General features: G+C 40.4%; 1 protein-coding gene and 1 long non-coding RNA gene across 3 annotated transcripts in view; one reads left to right on the top strand and one right to left on the bottom strand.

Moving 5' to 3' along the window:
- The window catches only part of LOC138363871 (uncharacterized), a 47,881-nt gene extending 36,665 nt beyond the window's left edge, over positions 1-11,216 (top strand). The window contains exons 2-3 of one of the 2 annotated variants that reach the window (XR_011228187.1): positions 3,489-3,650; positions 10,836-11,216. This is a non-coding gene — a long non-coding RNA (uncharacterized lncRNA). The remainder of the gene's footprint in view (positions 1-3,488; positions 3,651-10,835) is intronic. The other variant, XR_011228188.1, reaches the window with a different exon arrangement.
- Positions 415-21,192, bottom strand: part of LOC123772866 (protocadherin beta-7) — a 189,547-nt gene continuing 168,769 nt past the window's right edge. Inside the window, exons 17-22 of the mRNA XM_045766224.2 lie at positions 20,292-20,403; positions 18,273-18,423; positions 17,793-18,042; positions 11,582-11,671; positions 10,789-11,023; positions 415-10,061 (exon numbers count right to left, since the gene is read on the bottom strand). Coding sequence (XP_045622180.2) covers positions 9,978-10,061; positions 10,789-11,023; positions 11,582-11,671; positions 17,793-18,042; positions 18,273-18,423; positions 20,292-20,403 — 922 coding nt within the window. The 3' untranslated portion in view covers positions 415-9,977. The remainder of the gene's footprint in view (positions 10,062-10,788; positions 11,024-11,581; positions 11,672-17,792; positions 18,043-18,272; positions 18,424-20,291; positions 20,404-21,192) is intronic.

The following is a 21,192-nucleotide window of genomic DNA, read 5'->3' as shown; positions in this document are numbered from 1 at the left end:
CAGTATCCGCTACTGATGTAACCTTTTAGTACGAAGCAAACTCGGGAAAATGGTCTCAGCATGCTACAAGAGCCTCTCTATAAAATCTTCAGAAACAATGGGTGAATCTTTGACAAGTGATTGGCTTTGTGTCAATGTCACAAGAGATGTGAACACAGGGCCACTATGTTAAGTGCCTTTGTAACCATAAACAAACACTTCACTGAAGACAGTGTGTTTTATGGTTCCTTCCTGCCTTTAGAAGCTATGGTGGCCATCAGCAAAACTTCTGACTATTTCATATATAACAATAATTAATCATCTGGAGGTGAAACATCTTTATGCACCGAGTATATGTATATGTGAAAAATACTGCACAGAAATAACGCACAGCCAAAAAATATCCTTGTTAATGGGAAGAATGAATCGTGCAACTGTAATGGAATATTTTATTGATAACATATCAGTAGGCCTACAATTCATCAGTTGGTTTCTGTGGTATTAAATAAATACATTGGAAGAATACTTCACTGATATTGAACATTACAGTATATACAAAAATAGATTGCACTAAGCCAAGTACTATATATATATATAATATATATGCAGTCTACTTATCATGTAACATATATACAGAAGTGTTGTACCTTTAAAGTACATACATGTTATGCTACAATAGTTTTGGTCTGGTTAAGGAAGCACTTGTTGTGTGAAACATTTGTGATGAAGCTGTGCTTGGCAAGCATGTCGGAGACAACCAGGCATACCATATGTGCACACACATGCACATATGTGCACACACATGCACATATGTGCACCTTGTGCAGACGAGGAGTCACAAGAACAAATCCACAAGGGCCGTGACGAGGATTAGAACCTGCGTCCGGGAGCATCCCAGCAGGAGCTGGGATGCTCCCGGACGCAGGATGCTCCCGGCCCTTGTGGATTTGTTCATTTGATGCATCACGTTAGTGTGATCTCTGTGTGTGAGGAGTCACAATATCGTGGCTGAAATAGGTTGACCAATCGACTACTAAATGGTCCAGAACAGACCGAAACGTCGTCGTCCCTTCACTGTCTAGTGCGTGGTTTGGTCAACATATGTGCACCTTCTCCATGGCAATTTTCTCACTATAGTTTTAAACTGGCGGCTAGATAAAAACAGGTTATAGATCCAACCTCCTCCCAAGTGTCATTATAGGCTGGTAGTTTTTAAGATTTATTTAAAAACTACCCGATGCATTTTTAAGGCACTGTGGATATCACAAAATCAGAATGGTAAAGCTTTAATATCAAAATAAATATTTTGTTTAATAAAAAGTTAGGGTCAGTTAGAAATATTTAGTCAGAATTCACTTTTTTTTTTGGGGGGGGGGGAGACTAAAGAGCTTATTTTGATTATACTTATTATTTTTTAACAGTTTAAAATATTTCAAGATAGAGTATTACTCTCGTCACACGTGCCTTGCGTAGAGCTGAGTCTGCAATTTAAATTCCTGGAAAATTAGAGTACGACAGCTGATCTGCTCTAAATTGAAGATTGCACTAGTAATATAGAGCTTAGGATAGGATGAAGGTTGCACTAGTAATATAGAGCCTGAGACAGGTTTAAGGCATGCTGTTGCTGCATAAGATTATACAAGGTATCACTTAAGTTTAAATCAAATTTAAACTAAAATTTATCATCAAAAGTCTATTAACTTTTGGTAACAATCTGCTGGACATGTAGGCAGTCTAATCTAAATCAAAGAACTTTCCTACAGTATTAAATAATGGCAATAAGTATAGTAAACATCTAAATAATAAAACATTTGTATATGCAACTCTTCTATGCATATACTTATTTGCGCTACACACAACTTTAAGATGCCAGCCCCACAAAACTGACGTAAACACAGGCTTTACGTAGAGGAAAGGCCGAGGGTGACTGGCCACATGGAAACAAAAAATTAAACACGTGAGGAACTGTGTAACTTGCTCTTAAGAGTTAGAAATAATAGGAATTATATGTCAAACACACTTGGTATATGCTTCATACTTGAATTCTTGTGGAAATTATAATTATTCAATTGGAATTACATTTTTTTTTTTAATTCAAATCAAAATCTGGATACATCGTGATCTGTCAACAAGGAAGACCTTATTAATTAAGTAATCTGTATCCTGATTAAGCTTCCCAATTAGTGCTATATATCTAAGCAACAAGGAACCATGCACATGATAATTACAGACAAGTCCAAAGATTTTTGTATCGATACTTCAATACAATATACCTTTAAACCAGGTATATGGGAACATTCACGCTGCAGCTACTGACCTGACCATGTTCAATTTCATTAATTTCATAAGGTTTTGTTAACGCTCATATCTTGTAACTCCCATTGTTAAAACGTCAAATTTTTTCTTAATAAAAAGTAAAGAAAAATTCAGTTGTACATTTTTGGCTTAAACTTTTCCTGCTTTAATAACCAAGAGCTAATGAAGCGTAATGATGTGCTTTGCCGACAAAAGTGTAAACAATTGAGGCTAACTGTGTTCCTGCTTCTATATAATGACGACTCCAAGAACTGATCCAACACACACACACACACACAAAGTTTGTCTAGAAAAACTAAGGTCTTAGTTTTTCTAGACCTTAATTATTAAGAAAACCCCAAGTCTGGCAGGGAAATGGAGGGTACTCGGCACAACAACCAGGGTATGTTAACCTTATTAATTTTATATAAAAAAAAAAAAATTGATATACAGTATCAATTTAATTATTTACAAAGAACCTTGTTTAATGGCCTTATATAATAGTATTATCACATGGTGCTTATTTGTTATTTATATACAGTCCTGAATGGTGTCCACACACTGAACCAACACAATTTAAATACAGACTCCTGTCACCCCAACTCTAGTATAATTAAAAATTATGAAATGTACAGTCCCATTACAGTACATTTACAGTGAATGGCATAATAGACCTGCATGTATACAATGTATAACTACATTAATGAAATTAATGTGGATCAATTTGATTAAAATTATATTGTTGAAAAAATAAAAGCCAAATAAAATCTTCAGTTATGGAGAAAAAAGTTATTTGCAGTAGCTGAGGCATATACTGTACCAACATGATATTACAAACACAAGTGATAATTCACTCAATGTGAATAATGCCACCAAGCCAGAACTGGCCGATATATTCAGTGTAGGTTAACTACTAATGCTGAATAATATCACTTTATGTGTGGAAGCATTTTCTCTGACTTGTTCCCTGACACTACTCCCTAGAGTGCAGGCAGGAGAAATACATAATAATTTAAACCTGGAAAAATATTAGGAGGACTGATTTCAAATCTGCAGACAGAAATAACACCCCATGAGACCGGATGCATGGCAGGATGTGCACAATAGCCCCACTGAAAAGCAGAGGACCAATAGCCATGGTGAGAGAGTACTGTACTTGATCAACATCTAAGGCCCAAGACTTCTCAAGACTTTTTTTTCCCCCACACATACAGGGCGTAACTTGCCAACCTCTCGCAATGTTCAAAAGAGAACTTGACAAGCACCTTGAAAGGATATCTAATCAACCAGGCTGTGAGCAGCCGCATAGACCAGCAAGCAGGAAGCCTAGTCTGAGATCGGGCTGCTGGGACATTGATCCTCCAAAATATGAACAGGTGGGTAGACACTTAAGAAATGATAGGTGCAACTTGAAATCATCTTCCATTACAAGTCAGATAGTTTATTCAGCTTGCATTAAATAGGTATCTGAGAAAGTAGGCAACTATTGTGGGTGCATCCTGGGGGAAGGTCAGTGGTTGGCCTGGGTGAACATGGATAACCCTAATACACTTCTTGTCCCCCCAACAAGGGAATCATATATGAACTCTGACACTACTGGGATACCAGGCTTAATGCTTACAATTCAATCAATGATTACCTAATGTTATTTATTCATATCTTGGCAGATGAGCCACCTGAACCCATTCTTAATGGGAACCTGTATCTCGCACAATACTTTTGACAGCATCTTTAAAATTATCACACAACAAATTTTAGGCCCTGACCTAACTAATTATTTTGTAAAACGAAAACGCAGAGCTCAGATAATGGAGATCCGATACTGTTACGGGATCTGAGTTCCTAAGATGGACACACAAATGGCTTGATTTTACTTACTGATAGCCTTTTGCTACAGACCATTCTTTGTACAATCTTAACAGACTGCAAACTGTCCATCCTGTCCTATGTTAGTAGTGTCTGTATTTATGCTGTGCAGGCGATGAGTCACAATAACGTGGCTGAAGTATGTTGACCAGACCACACACTAGAAGGTGAAGGGTTGACGACGTTTCGGTCCGTCCTGGACCATTCTCAAGTAGATTGTGACAGTCGATCAAGACAATCGACTTGAGAATGGTCCAGGATGGACCGAAACATCGTCGTCCCTTCACCTTCTAGTGTGTGGTCTGGTCTACTGTACTTATGCTGTTATTATGCAATTAGAACCATATTAAATCCATCTTTAGAGCCAATATTACACATAATGTTTAGAATTTTTTTTGTATATAAAAATGCCATCCACACTTCCACGGAAATATTCATTTCATTCACCTCGACTGTATGAGTCTAGACCCGCCGACCCCACATGTGTGAGGCCGTAGCACCATCAACTGGGCTTATCTTGAGGTTATCTCGAGATGATTTCGGGGCTTTAGTGTCCCCGCGGCCCGGTCCTCGACCAGGCCTCCACCCCCAGGAAGCAGCCCGTGACAGCTGACTAACACCCAGGTACCTATTTTACTGCTAGGTAACAGGGGCATAGGGTGAAAGAAACTCTGCCCATTGTTTCTCGCCGGCGCCTGGGATCGAACCCAGGACCACAGGATCACAAGTCCAGTGTGCTGTCCGCTCGGTCGACCGGCTCCCTTCAAGCAGTCTTATGAGCAGTCTTAAGAGGAAAGTTTCCAGCAGCAGCATCCTGCTGTCAAATCGGAATTTTCAACTTACCCCGACTACTACTGAAGCCAAGAGGAATTACTGACCCACATCCATGTCACATTCCATACAGTCCAGGTGAATGGAATGTTTATTTCCATGGAAGTGTTGATGGCAATTTATATGACATGGATGTGGGTCAGTAATTCCTCTGGGCTTCAGTGGTAGTCGGGGAAAATTGAAAATTCCGATTTGGCAGCAGGATGCCGCTTCTGGAAACTTTCCTTTCAAGATTGCTCATAGCAGAGTTGATAGTGCTCTGGCCTCACACACGTGGGGTCTGCAGTTTGAGACCCATACAGTACTTTCTATTCATACTGTATAATGGACCAATTACATAGTGCTAGATCTACGCCACACATGATAGAGCCACAAATATGGTGGCCAAATGTATTTCCACTTTTAATGGAAACATTTCCCTCTATATATGCATTTACAGGTAAACAAAAAAACTAATTTACTCATTAATTATAAGGTTTGCCTAAAATGCTGCAACGTGATTAGTAACTGTTAAAAATCATATATTTTATAATGTAATATTCAATTACTGGTAAAAGAATTTACAAATAAAATTATAATATTTGTGAAATGGGCCTTATTGGCTCCAGATTTTGTGAACTTGTTATGACTGAGTGTGAATTGCAATATATATTAAGTTCATATTATATTGCTACTTTTTTTCCCATTTACCTTATGCTGATACCTGAATTTTATACAGGTGTGACTTTTTGTCAAATAAACTCAAAACTGACTTGTGTTACGCCTCCGAGCAAACAAAAAAAAAATAATCTGGTTCCAGTCTTCGTGAACTACTTTCATCATCAGCTTAATAGATTACTGTTAACTCAGATTTTCATGAAGGATAATTATATATAATTAGACTTGCCAGACATTCACTGTACATTGAAATTACTGTAACTCAAGATGTAAATATTGTACCGAGATTATTTTAATGTGTTATGTAGCAGAGTGCGGGTACAAACAGGAATTTTAAATTGTTCACTTTCTGAAGATTATGTGAAGGCCACCGGAATGTAAACACACAATATTCTTCAGAAATTAATCTACAGTACACTGTACTGTAGTAAACACTGTATTGTAATTACATTACAGTATACTATGTTACAAATATAGCAGAGTACACTGTACTGTAATGAACACAAGTAATAATAAACACGACACTGTAATAAACGCAGAATACACTATACTGTAGCCAAAATAATGTTCAGTCACTAAGCACTGAATACTATGAGTCAATTATTTCAACTACAATATTGTACTTATGATGGAATAGAAAAACACTTATCCTTGTATTACCTACACACAACCACTAAATGATACTGACTTTCCACTATACTGTACAATATTAACACACCTCATAATACTCCAATTCTACACATGAACAGTCATCAATTGTTTGTTATTTATCCAAAGTACTTTAGTAGTATAATTCAACACAACTTTCTATAAAGTTAAAAAAAAAAAATCGGCATTGAATGTAATGAAACGCCAATTTCTGGGTGAACTCCACTGGCTGCCTGAGGCTACAATGTGTACAGTGCCAAACTACTAGGTGCCATCATTCGTGGAATTCTTTTAGGTCTATTGGGGACTCGTAATTCTGTGGCGGGGGTTCGATTCCCTCACGAGGCAGAAACAATGGGCAAAGTTTCTTTCACCCTGAATGCCCCTGTTACCTAGCAGTAAATAGGTACCTGGGAGTTAGTCAGCTGTCATGGGCTGCTTCCTGGGGGTGGAGGCCTGGTCGAGGACCGGGCCGCGGGGACACGATAAAAAAACCCCGAAATCATCTCAAGATAACCTCAAGATTAGGGACCATAAGCCAGAACCGAGCATCCTCGCAGAGAGCAGTGTCACCATGACAAAATTGTCTGTAAATTTTAATCATGTCTGCCATCAACACGGAAAACACCCAAAAAGTTAGCACTTCCTTCTAACAAATTGCTGCTTGTTAGAAGGAAGACCACCAGCTCAAAATCAGTAAAAGCACTTCCCCCAACAATGTAAACAAATGATCGACGATTCATGAAATTAGCTCAATGTTTGTCCCCATTTCTCCCACTCGTTTGGGGGGAGGGATGCAGATCGAGTCAGCCAGCTGCTCCACCCTTAATTCTATGAAGAGGAAACCACACCGACTCTGAGGGGAAGGGAGCCACCAGGACTCTCCTATAAATTGGTGTTTCATTACAATCAATCTTATTTTTCTGTGGGGAAGCATCTTGTGGCTCCCTGAAGCTACCTACCCATGAAAAAGGTGAAGAATAAGGATGTTCCAGGTAGGAGGGAGCACTGGCCACAACACATAATCAAAGACCACACAAGGCTGACGAGGAACAGGAACAACCTGGCTGCCAGGACCATGTATGTCCACCAAAAATCCGCGCACCCAAAATTGCCCCACGAGATCAATTGTTGTAGGTGTAGAAGACCATACCTACATACAAGGTGTGTAGCCAGCACATCCAACAGAGCAGGCATACTGACAAACATCATGTACATGAAGGCAGATCATAGGCTAGCAAGACATGACGCTACTGCGGACGACCTGAGAAACTCCTGACCTGGAACAGGGAACTAGGGAAACTGAAGAAACCCACAAGGAGTCCACCAGCATAGAGGCAGTGTCATGAAAGTTGCGGCAAAGAACTACTACTGGACACAGAACAGGACGCACCCTTGACCAAAACAACCAAGCAGCAACAACCAACGGCCCCTCCAGAAGCCAACTAGCTCATTTCAACAGACAACATTTTTGGACAACTGGCTCATTCTTCATCAGAAAAGAACAAACCGGCCACCTGGCTGAAGGAACAAAACCCCAGCACCAAAGGAGAGCATGAAGCTCACCAACGTGACAACCTGAGACAAGAAAAATCTGAAACAATGCCGGAAAAAACAATCCCTGACTAAAGGGGACAACAAAACGAGCAGAAGAAAAGAACATGGTTCAAAGACGAAGCCAGCTCATGAGCCTGCCAGAGGTAAATCAGCACTTGAGAGAGCATACAAAATGAGGCTGAGGAAGCAACAACCCCGAACACAAGCTGGAGTGGTTCCACCAGTGCTGCATGAAATGAGGACATAGTATTTGGCACTGAATGCCAATCCAGAAAAAGAAAAAAAATCAGACAATTTCATCATAGTGCCACTGCTCTCTGCACATCTTTAGAGGGGACCAGGTTCTGGCTCACATTCCCATTAGGCCTAAAAGAACTCCATGACCGATGGAACCTAGTACAGTAGTTTGGCACTACATCAGCATTATAGCTTCAGGAAGCTTTATAGCTTTATTATAGCTTCAGGGAGCCACAAGAATACACCCAGATAAGCTGTAAAATACATGGAATAACTTGTAGCTAGTGATACAAAATATTTTGGCTAGCCAAACGGTAGTTAATGAACACGCTGGTACAGTTTCAGAGATTACCAGCGACCCGAAATGTAAAGGAACTATTAGATCCACAACCATCTGTGGTGCTCACACATTTCTGAGATCTAGTCTTGCCTTAAACTTTAAGAATTACTACCCCATCTTGCCAGTATAATATCTGATACTAGTGAAGATGTGGGCTGACTATAAGGTAATGGATTCAAATCCATGCATGATATAAAATGATAAAATTAACATAACAGATGTTTAACACTTTCGCGCTTTGGGCGAGCGAGCGCCAGACCACCTCAAGGTGTGGCCATGTATGAGTATAATGTGTGTACTCTTTTCACTTTAGTCACCTCAATTCTTGTCCTAGGTCTTTCATTTTGGTATCAATGTGTTCGCAATAAAATTCACTACAAGAGTATATACATATAATGTCCAAAACCGCGCCACAGCCGAGCCGAAAGCGGGCCAAATTTTTTAGTTTTTGACGCCATACTGCGTTATCACTGAGCATTCTGTACTAGCACCCTGGTCAACACACACAGGTCAAACCCAATGGACACGGTGCAAGTATTTAAAGTCCTGTTTCAAGTCCTTTCCAATTTTCATTTAGCTAAATAATGAATGATTTTATACAAAATGTGAAATCACCTTATTTAACACGTATATTACTTTACAGATTTACAACCTAGGCTTTTGTGAAGCCAAATGTTACAAAAACAGTAATTTTTTTCATTTACTATTTACTGGTACTTTTAGTAACATTTGTTTTGACACAGTTTGACAGGATTTTGATTCCTTGGTGTGTTGAGATACATGTTTCACTACAACCCTTAGTGTGTGTGAGGATGTGTCATCACATCCTGAATGTAAGAGGACGTATGTGTCATCACATCCTGAATGTAAGAGGACGTATGTGTCATCACATCCCGAATGTAAGAGGACGTATGTGTCATCACATCCCGAATGTAAGAGGACGTATGTGTCATCACATCCCGAATGTAAGAGGACGTATGTGTCATCACATCCCGAATGTAAGAGGACGTATGTGTCATCACATCCCGAATGTAAGAGGACGTATGTGCTATCACATCCCGAATGTAAGAGGACGTATGTGTCATCACAATCCTGAATGTAAGAGGACGTATGTGTCATCACATCCCGATTGTAAGAGGACGTATGTGTCATCACATCCCGAATGTTAGAGGACGTATATGTCATCACATCCCGAATGTAAGAGGACGTATATGTCATCACAATCCCGAATGTAAGAGGACGTATGTGTCATCACATCCCGAATGTAAGAGGACGTATGTGTCATCACATCCCGAATGTAAGAGGACGTATGTGTCATCACATCCCGAATGTAAGAGGGCGTATGTGTCATCACAATCCTGACTGTAAGAGGATGTATGTGTCATCACAATCCTGACTGTAAGAGGACGTATGTGTCATCACAATCCTGACTGTAAGAGGACGTATGTGTCATCACAACTGGTAGTGACTAAGGGAGCAACAAGGCAGAGTTGACTCTTGGGGGTGAACTGACTAGGCCGCCACCACCACAATGGAACAACGGAAGGGAACATTAGCCACCGGAAGGTTAGAAATAGACAGTGAGGTTCGGTGCATCTGACACTGATGATTGAGGCATCGGTGTCACGCTAACTTCAGGGTCCAACTCCGTCTGGAAAATTTAAAGATTTAAAAATTAAAATTAATTAATTAATGAAAATTAACATTTAATGAAAATTAATTAAATTTTAATTAAGGTAATTTAATTAAATTTAAATAAAAATTTAAGATTTAAAACTACATTTTGCTTGTTAAATTTTATGAATAATATATTCTCATTGTACTCATTGTACTCTCATAAAATCACTGTACAAACTTGCTGAAGCATCCCTTAAATTTCACGGCAGCACGCTAACCACATATGAAGCAGCTTGTATGATAAACCGCTTTATATATTTTGCACAAAAATATATTACTTTTAGTATAATTACTGACAAGCATCATGGGCTACTCTCGAGACAATGGCACTCGGGTTAGGAAATTGTTGGAAATTAAATGGGAAAACGTCTGTATAAACACATACAAGGCGGCAAGAGCTTCATGCTCAACTAGCCACAATGTAGGATAGGAAATAGGTGCTGCCTTTTCACCCACAGGGTTATAATTCCCTGGAACAACCTACCCACTGAAGTCATAAATGTGAAGTCATTACCCCAGTTAAAATTCAGCTGAAAAGAATACTCGGGAATATTGGGACAAGCAATCAGCTGCCTGTCCCCATTGAGGTTACTAGAGATTTTGGCAAAATATTTTCTACATGAAAATAAATCGTAATAGTACAGTATAAACAGTGCAATATCTTATTAAACAGTTATACCAAGCAAAACAAATTTTCTCACCTTATTACTTAATTCATCTTCCCAAGACAACTTTTTCACTCTTTTAGGAATTGAGCCATGAGGCCACGCAACCTTAGTGGACATGGGAGCAGAAGACCCAGACTGAGGAGATCCTGGCAAAGACTCGGTATCAGGATACGGAGTGTTCGCCGGAGCTGGCGGTGTGGGAGCTGGGCTCACTCTGTTCTTTGGTGGGATGCCGCCCACAGCCCGTGCTGAGCCTCCAGGTGATGGACTAAACGAAACATTTGTATAATTGCAGACGATGAATCACAATAACGTGGCTGAAGATATGAAGACCAAACCCCACACACCAGAAGATGAAGAGACGACGACGTTTCAGCCCATCCTGGACCACTATCACAATTGACTTTATGATAAACAAATCCACAAGGGCCGTGATGAGGATTTGGATTTGTTCATTTGATGCATCACGTTAGTATGATCTCTGTGTGTAACGACTTGATAATAGTCCAGGACAGACCGAAACGTAGTTGTCTCTTCAGCTTCTGGTGTGGGGTTTGGTCATCATATGCATAATTATCCTTAATGTCCCAATTATTATTATTAACGTGAAAAACTGTACTAAGGTTCACACAAATATAACTATCATGAGTTAACATAAGATTATTTCCTCCCTTCACAGCCTGGTTATAGGGATAAATCGGATATATGAGAATACATACTGTTAACAGATACTGTAAATATACACATACAAAATCATTTTAGTTATAAAGACGTGCAAGAGTTTCCATGTATATAATTTACATGATGGGTGCCTAGTATGTCTTACCTCTTAGATCTGGCACCTGTACTGCGCCCACTACCTGCTCGTGCACTGTGACTCAGGGCACTTCTTGGCATGTTGCTTCCTCCCAATGACCTGAAAAAATGTATATAATATGAAATACTTGTTTTAATCATCTTGTAAACAAATATGTATCGTCAGCATTATCCTTGATTTGATTTTTTGCTGCCCGAAGTGGCTAGTTTATTGTGCATCCCATACTCATCCAGTGAGTGTATAGTTTATTGTGTATCACATACTCATCCTGTGAGTGTATAGTTTATTGTACATCACATACTCATCCTGTGAGTGTATAGTTTATTGTGCATAACATACTCATCCTGTGAGTGTATAGTTTATTGTGCATCACATACTCATCCTGTGAGTGTATAGTTTATTGTGCATCACATACTCATCCAGTGAGTGTATAGTTTATTGTGTATCACATACTCATCCTGTGAGTGTATAGTTTATTGTACATCACATACTCATCCTGTGAGTGTATAGTTTATTGTGCATAACATACTCATCCTGTGAGTGTATAGTTTATTGTGCATCACATACTCATCCAGTGAGTGTATAGTTTATTGTGCATCACATACTCATCCTGTGAGTGTATAGTTTATTGTGCATCACATACTCATCCTGTGAGTGTATAGTTTATTGTGCATCACATACTCATCCAGTGAGTGTATAGTTTATTGTGCATCACATACTCATCCTGTGAGTGTATAGTTTATTGTGCATCACATACTCATCCAGTGAGTGTATAGTTTATTGTGTATCACATACTCATCCTGTGAGTGTATAGTTTATTGTACATCACATACTCATCCTGTGAGTGTATAGTTTATTGTGCATAACATACTCATCCTGTGAGTGTATAGTTTATTGTGCATCACATACTCATCCAGTGAGTGTATAGTTTATTGTGCATCACATACTCATCCTGTGAGTGTATAGTTTATTGTGCATCACATACTCATCCTGTGAGTGTATAGTTTATTGTGCATCACATACTCATCCTGTGAGTGTATAGTTTATTGTGCATCACATACTCATCCTGTGAGTGTATAGTTTATTGTGCATCACATACTCATCCTGTGAGTGTATAGTTTATTGTGCATCACATACTCATCCTGTGAGTGTATAGTTATTGTGCATCCCATACTCATCCTGTGAGCATATAGTTTATTGTGCATCACATACTCATGCTGTGAGTGTATAGTTTATTGTGCATCACATACTCATCCTGTGAGTGTATAGTTTATTGTGCATCACATACTCATCCTGTGAGTGTATAGTTTATTGTGCATCACATACTCATCCTGTGAGTGTATAGTTTATTGTGCATCACATACTCATCCTGTGAGTGTATAGTTATTGTGCATCCCATACTCATCCTGTGAGCATATAGTTTATTGTGCATCACATACTCATGCTGTGAGTGTATAGTTTATTGTGCATCACATACTCATCCTGTGAGTGTATAGTTTATTGTGCATCACATACTCATCCTGTGAGTGTATAGTTTATTGTGCATCACATACTCATCCTGTGAGTGTATAGTTTATTGTGCATCACATACTCATCCAGTGAGCATATAGTTTATTGTGCATCACATACTCATCCTGTGAGTGTATAGTTTATTGTGCATCACATACTCATCCTGTGAGTGTATAGTTTATTGTGCATCACATACTCATCCTGTGAGTGTATAGTTTATTGTGCATCACATACTCATCCTGTGAGCATATAGTTTATTGTACATCACATACTCATCCTGTGAATGTATAGTTTATTGTGCATCACATACTCATCCTGTGAATGTATAGTTTATTGTGCATCACATACTCATCCAGTGAGTGTATAGTTTATTGTGCATCACATACTCATCCTGTGAGTGTATAGTTATTGTGCATCCCATACTCATCCAGTGAGTGTATAGTTTATTGTGCATCACATACTCATCCAGTGAGTGTATAGTTTATTGTGCATCCCATACTCATCCTGAGTGTACAGCCTGTTGTGTATCCCATACTCATCCTATGAGTGGTAGTTTAATGTCCCCCTCAGCATTGTGAAATTATCCCATGATATTTCCATGTCTTGAGTCCCCGATTAACTCCCACAGTCTCTGATATGTCTCCTTAAAGGTCGTCAAAGAAGTAATCATCCTGGACCATTATATGGGCTTCAAGAATTGTATTCCATCTCAAGATAAAAGGTATATATGAAATAATATGCAGTACAGTCCGCTCGGCCGGCCGGCCAAGTGGACAGCACACTGGACACGTGATCCTATGGTCCCGGGTTCGATCCCGGGCGCCAGCGAGAAGCGATGGTCAGTTTCTTTCACTCTATGCCCCTGTTACCTAGCAGTTAATAGGTACCTGGGTGTTAGTCAGCTGTCACGGGCTGCTTCCTGAGGGTGGAGGCCTGGTCGAGGACCGGGCCGCGGGGACACTAAAAGCCCCGAAATCAACTCAAGATAACCTTAAGAGGAGTTTTTCTCCTACTTGGATTTGGCCGACAGTGCCCCCTGTTGATTAGTTCAAGATCTAGAATGGCGTTACCTCGGGCAGGGTTCTGGGCATGTGCGTGGGGAGTACCCAGTGCCCATGTTCTACTCCTCCTCATGGTTCTTACTTATTTTATTATTATTATTATTATTATTATTATAATACAGTAGATTAATCTGGCTCCTTTTATCATGCTGGTTAGTACTGCAGAGTACTCTTGTACTGTATCTTGGTTAGTACTGCAGAGTACTCTTGTACTGTATCTTGGTTAGTACTGCAGAGTACTCTTGTGCTGTATCTTGTGTTAGTACTGCAGAGTACTCTTGTACTGTATCTTGGTTAGTACTGCAGAGTACTCTTGTGCTGTATCTTGGTTAGTACTGCAGAGTACTCTTGTGCTGTATCCTGGTTAGTACTGCAGAGTACTCTTGTACTGTATCTTGGTTAGTACTGCAGAGTATTCTTGTGCTGTATCTTGGTTAGTACTGCAGAGTACTCTTGTACTGTATCTTGGTTAGTACTGCAGAGTACTCTTGTGCTGTATCTTGTGTTAGTACTGCAGAGTACTCTTGTGCTGTATCTTGGTTAGTACTGCAGAGTACTATTGTACTGTATCTTGTGTTAGTACTGCAGAGTACTCTTGTACTGTATCTTGTGTTAGTACTGCAGAGTACTCTTGTGCTGTATCCTGGTTAGTACTGCAGAGTACTCTTGTGCTGTATCCTGGTTAGTACTGCAGAGTACTCTTGTGCTGTATCCTGGTTAGTACTGCAGAGTACTCTTGTACTGTATCCTAGTTAGTACTGCAGAGTACTCTTGTACTGTATCTTGTGTTAGTACTGCAGAGTACTCTTGTACTGTATCTTGTGTTAGTACTGCAGAGTACTCTTGTGCTGTATCCTGGTTAGTACTGCAGAGTACTCTTGTGCTGTATCCTGGTTAGTACTGCAGAGTACTCTTGTGCTGTATCCTGGTTAGTACTGCAGAGTACTCTTGTACTGTATCCTGGTTAGTACTGCAGAGTACTCTTGTACTGTATCTTGTGTTAGTACTGCAGAGTACTCTTGTACTGTATCTTGTGTTAGTACTGCAGAGTACTCTTGTGCTGTATCCTGGTTAGTACTGCAGAGTACTCTTGTACTGTATCCTGGTTAGTACTGCAGAGTACTCTTGTACTGTATCTTGTGTTAGTACTGCAGAGTACTCTTGTACTGTATCTTGGTTAGTACTGCAGAGTACTCTTGTGCTGTATCTTGGTTAGTACTGCAGAGTACTCTTGTGCTGTATCTTGTGTTAGTACTGCAGAGTACTCTTGTGCTGTATCCTGGTTAGTACTGCAGAGTACTCTTGTACTGTATCTTGTGTTAGTACTGCAGAGTACTCTTGTGCTGTATCTTGTGTTAGTACTGCAAAGTACTCTTGTGCTGTATCCTGGTTAGTACTGCAGAGTACTCTTGTGCTGTATCTTGTGTTAGTACTGCAGAGTACTCTTGTGCTGTATCTTGTGTTAGTACTGCAGAGTACTCTTGTGCTGTATCTTGGTTAGTACTGCAGAGTACTATTGTACTGTATCTTGTGTTAGTACTGCAGAGTACTCTTGTGCTGTATCTTGTGTTAGTACTGCAGAGTACTCTTGTGCTGTATCTTGTGTTAGTACTGCAGAGTACTCTTGTACTGTATCTTGTGTTAGTACTGCAGAGTACTCTTGTGCTGTATCTTGTGTTAGTACTGCAGAGTACTCTTGTGCTGTATCTTGTGTTAGTACTGCAGAGTACTCTTGTACTGTATCTTGTGTTAGTACTGCAGAGTACTCTTGTGCTGTATCTTGTGTTAGTACTGCAGAGTACTCTTGTACTGTATCTTGGTTAGTACTGCAGAGTACTCTTGTACTGTATCTTGGTTAGTACTGCAGAGTACTCTTGTGCTGTATCTTGTGTTAGTACTGCAGAGTACTCTTGTGCTGTATCTTGTGTTAGTACTGCAGAGTACTCTTGTGCTGTATCTTGGTTAGTACTGCAAAGTACTCTTGTGCTGTATCTTGGTTAGTACTGCAGAGTACTCTTGTGCTGTATCTTGTGTTAGTACTGCAGAGTACTCTTGTGCTGTATCTTGTGTTAGTACTGCAGAGTACTCTTGTGCTGTATCTTGGTTAGTACTGCAGAGTACTCTTGTGCTGTATCTTGGTTAGTACTGCAGAGTACTCTTGTGCTGTATCTTGGTTAGTACTGCAGAGTACTCTTGTGCTGTATCTTGTGTTAGTACTGCAGAGTACTCTTGTGCTGTATCTTGTGTTAGTACTGCAGAGTACTCTTGTACTGTATCTTGTGTTAGTACTGCAGAGTACTCTTGTGCTGTATCTTGTGTTAGTACTGCAGAGTACTCTTGTGCTGTATCTTGTGTTAGTACTGCAGAGTACTCTTGTACTGTATCTTGTGTTAGTACTGCAGAGTACTCTTGTGCTGTATCTTGTGTTAGTACTGCAGAGTACTCTTGTGCTGTATCTTGTGTTAGTACTGCAGAGTACTCTTGTACTGTATCTTGTGTTAGTACTGCAGAGTACTCTTGTACTGTATCTTGGTTAGTACTGCAGAGTACTCTTGTGCTGTATCTTGTGTTAGTACTGCAGAGTACTCTTGTACTGTATCTTGTGTTAGTACTGCAGAGTACTCTTGTACTGTATCTTGTGTTAGTACTGCAGAGTACTCTTGTACTGTATCTTGGTTAGTACTGCAGAGTACTCTTGTGCTGTATCTTGTGTTAGTACTGCAGAGTACTCTTGTACTGTATCTTGTGTTAGTACTGCAGAGTACTCTTGTACTGTATCTTGTGTTAGTACTGCAGAGTACTCTTGTGCTGTATCTTGTGTTAGTACTGCAGAGTACTCTTGTGCTGTATCTTGTGTTAGTACTGCAGAGTACTCTTGTACTGTATCTTGTGTTAGTACTGCAGAGTACTCTTGTGCTGTATCTTGTGTTAGTACTGCAGAGTACTCTTGTGCTGTATCTTGTGTTAGTACTGCAGAGTACTCTTGTACTGTATCTTGTGTTAGTACTGCAGAGTACTCTTGTACTGTATCTTGGTTAGTACTGCAGAGTACTCTTGTACTGTATCTTGGTTAATACTGCAGAGTACTCTTGTACTGTATCTTGGGTTAGTACTGCAGAGTACTCTTGTGCTGTATCCTGGTTAGTACTGCAGAGTACTCTTGTGCTGTATCTTGGGTTAGTACTGCAGAGTACTCTTGTGCTGTATCCTGGTTAGTACTGTAGAATACTCTAGATGCAAAGCTTTGTACTACTGGAACCCTTGATACATAACTTTCTGGGAATTAGTTTTTTAATAATCAGAATTCCCCCAATATCAGGAACCAGAAGCCTGTATTTGGGCTTATCAAAGTCCCCTCTAGCCCAACTAACTCCCTAGACAAACATAGGCATCAGGTGAAAGAAAACATGCCCAACCATAAAATGAACAAATCCACAAGGGCCGCGACGAGGATTCGAACCTGCGTCCGGGAGCATCCCAGACACTGCCTTAATTGACTGAGCTGTGATCTGTGTGTGTGATGCCCAACCATCTGTGTTCTACCTGGGGATTCAACCCATCCCTGGAATGTGAGCCAAAGATGTAGACCACTGTGCTACAAGACCCCCTCTGTGTGCATGAGCAGTTATTACAGAGACCTCTCTACTCACCTGACAGGATGCCCCTGTAGCTCTGGAGTGCCACTCAGGGAGATGGTCGAGGTTGTTGTGGAGGACCTCACGGTGCCGGTAAGGGAGACCCCGTCTCCTCCAGCTCCAGGATTACCGTTTGGAGGTAGTGCTGGAGCTGGCGGAGGGTTGCTTGATGAATTAACAGGAAACGATCCATTTGCCAGGGGATTCTTGAGGTATCGACGGCTTCCCTGAGTGGAACCTCCATGGATACCCGAGCGAACTGAAACTAAGATGACACAATTGTAATTACAGTACTGCATTGTCGATACAACAATGTTATGTTAACCTCAATAGTCAGATAAAAATACAATTTCGATTCCTCATTTATTCAGGCATTTATACATATAACAAATATTAAAGCTTGATTACAATACATACTGTATATCCAAAAGTAAGTTTCTGAGTTTATACAGTATATACCAATATATTACTGGGTCTTTAAATCAAGTTACTCACTTGTGCTGGCTGCTCTGATGGTTTCATTGTTGTAATTGTTATTCTCAGTGTGAGTGTTGTTGTTGTCGGAGCTTGGGAGCTCGATTCCGGCCAGACCACTGGGAGATAAAGGACTTCCCAGTGGCGTCATCTGCCGTCCATTACCCTGCATCTGATCAAATTAAACAATATCAATTATTTTACGTGGAAGCTTATGATGCAATTTCTGTAGAATATGGTTTAAAATATATCATTGTACAGTATTGTGTAAACATAGCTATAGGTCCAGTAGTCAATACATCTATGTAGCCTACTGTACATATATTGAAGCTGTTAATTATGTTAAGACCAAAATAAGGCTTTGAGTGCAGATCAAAAGCTAATTTCAAAGTAGGGCATTTGGTTGTTCCCGTAGACTATATCATGCACTCCCAAGAACGCGACCAAACAGCCGGGCAGATTGACAATTACTCCCCACCATAACCCACTGGGGTTATAGTGTGGAGAGGAAGATATTGGAGTCAAATTTTGTAAAAGATTTGTTCATCTACTCAAAATCCAGAACAGGGAATACACATCCTTAAACTGCACATCACAACCATTGTTGTTTCATCGAGGGTGAGCACAACCAGTGTAATTTTAAGGTCTAGCATAAGACACACTCCCGTGTGGTAAATAGGACACCCGTTCGATCCCTCAGGCCTCCAGTAAACAGCCGCCATCTTGAAAAGAAATCGCAGGTTCCCGCATGGTAGCTGGTAGGCTTCAGGTTGTACACAGCAACCATACACGTCTGGCTCACAACGCCGTCATGTGGCTTGCTCCACACCATCCCTCACAAGAGGAAATTAACAAGACACTCACTGAATATGACATCAATGATCTGATTTATATGTTGAGTCTATCACTACCTGGATTTCAGTAATACAGAGCAAAAATGATGAACCAGTGAGCATCTCTATGGCGAGGCCTACTCCACTGCCATGGAGTTCCTGGTCAACAGCACCACTACTGTGCCACTTGTTGGGCCTCGTAGCCTGGTGGATAGCGCGCAGGACTCGTAATTCTGTGGCGCGGGTTCGATTCCCGCACGAGGCAGAAACAAATGGGCAAAGTTTCTTTCACCCTGAATGCCCCTGTTACCTAGCAGTAAATAGGTACCTGGGAGTTAGTCAGCTGTCACAGGCTGCTTCCTGGGGGCGGAGGCCTGGTCGAGGACCGGGCCGCGGGGACACTAAAAAGCCCCGAAATCATCTCAAGATAACCTCAAGATGCTCCTGATACTGATGAATATACAGAAAAATCAGATATAAAAGAGACTTCTCTCACTTCTCTCAGCAGTAGGTATGCTGAGAGAGAACTCTATCAACATCAAATGCCTAAGACTTAAAAACTCTAGACAAAGGGGATAACTGGCTGGCCTCTCATGGTGTTCAAGAGAACTCGATAAACCCTTCCAAAGTATACCTGATCAGCCAGGTTGTGATTCATAAGACAGGCCGTGAGCAGCCACATTCAACAGCCTGGTTGACCAGACCACCATCCTCCTGGTCAGTTTCTGAGTCACGGGGATGTTGGTCATCGGAATCACCACAAGGTAAAGGGTGCCACTATCAACCATCTCACCACTGTGAATAGCTGTCAACATGTTCACTTCACACTTGTCCTTCCACCACCCTGTAACCAAACTTAGGTACCTGGTTGATGGGGTTCTGGGAGTTCTTCTACTCCCCAAGCCCGGCCTGAGGCCAGGCTTGACTTGTGAGAGTTTGGTCCACCAGGCTGTTGTTTGGAGCGGCCCGCAGGCCCACATACCCACCACAGCCCGGCCCGAGGCCAGGCTTGACTTGTGAGAGTTTAGTCCACCAGGCTGTTGTTTGGAGCGGCCCGCAGGCCCACATACCCACCACAGCCCGGTTGGTCCGGCACTCCTTGAAGGAATCAATCTAGTTTCATCTTGAAGATGTCATTTATTACACTTAATTGGTAATTAATTAAGTGAGGTAATTACACAAAATACTCAGACTGAGCCAATTTTACCTGGTGGTTGAGTGGTGAGAGCGGGTCCAGCTTAGTGTGAGTGATGTTGTTGGACACAATTTGACTCATCTTGGTGGGCAACGCAGCATCATTATCGTCTCGACACTTCTTACTGTTGTAACAGCACAGAAAATTAAGTTTTACAGTCCTAGAATTAATAGTTGAAAAAGTCTAAGATTAGTTTAGTTATTTCTAGTCTTTTTTGTTTTTTTGGCAGCCACTACTAGTTAAGCAGCTCCATTCCAGTAAACTATTAATCCAAACAGGATTTCTTTACTAATCCCTTACAAGACCAGACCAAATGATCAATATGGTAGCTGTGATATATATTTTTATGTCCTATGTGTAAGGCTGTACCATTATTTTTATTTGTTAACGTTTACAAAAATTAACAAGGAGTTAGAAAATAAAGCTTTCTGAAAATAGCATTCTAGTAAAATCATTAACAGTGTTTCAGGCAATTCCTGAAGCTAACAAATTAATAAGGTACTATTTGTATTTGGAAATTAATATAAGTTCAATTTATACTAAACTAGCATATAAACCTAGTAATTGAGGTCTGCATTGAAATTTTGAAGTGATTTGGAAGTTAAAAGAAAACAATCGGTTTTAAACAAATTAAAACTACTGTACATATTATACCAGTAGTTAATATCAGGAAATGACATTGAGGAAGGAATTATAGATAACACAGCACTAAGTGAAGTAGTGGTACAAGGTCCTTGGGTAGATGTGATTTATTAATGTAGTCTGCATCACAACAGTGGACTCTTATGATGCAATTGACCGTTTCTTCTCTATACTGTAATTTTCATGTAGTATAGAGTAGGTTGATGAATTCTTTACTTCCTCAGGTCCTGAAGAAGAGACTCCCATATTTTAAGTTCTTAAAATTGCATAG

Source organism: Procambarus clarkii, chromosome 12 (genome assembly GCF_040958095.1).
Source record: "Procambarus clarkii isolate CNS0578487 chromosome 12, FALCON_Pclarkii_2.0, whole genome shotgun sequence".
Classification (NCBI taxonomy): Eukaryota; Metazoa; Arthropoda; class Malacostraca; order Decapoda; family Cambaridae; genus Procambarus; species Procambarus clarkii.
The sequence above is the reverse complement of the archived record's forward strand: the minus strand, read 5'-3'. Positions and strand labels throughout refer to the sequence as shown.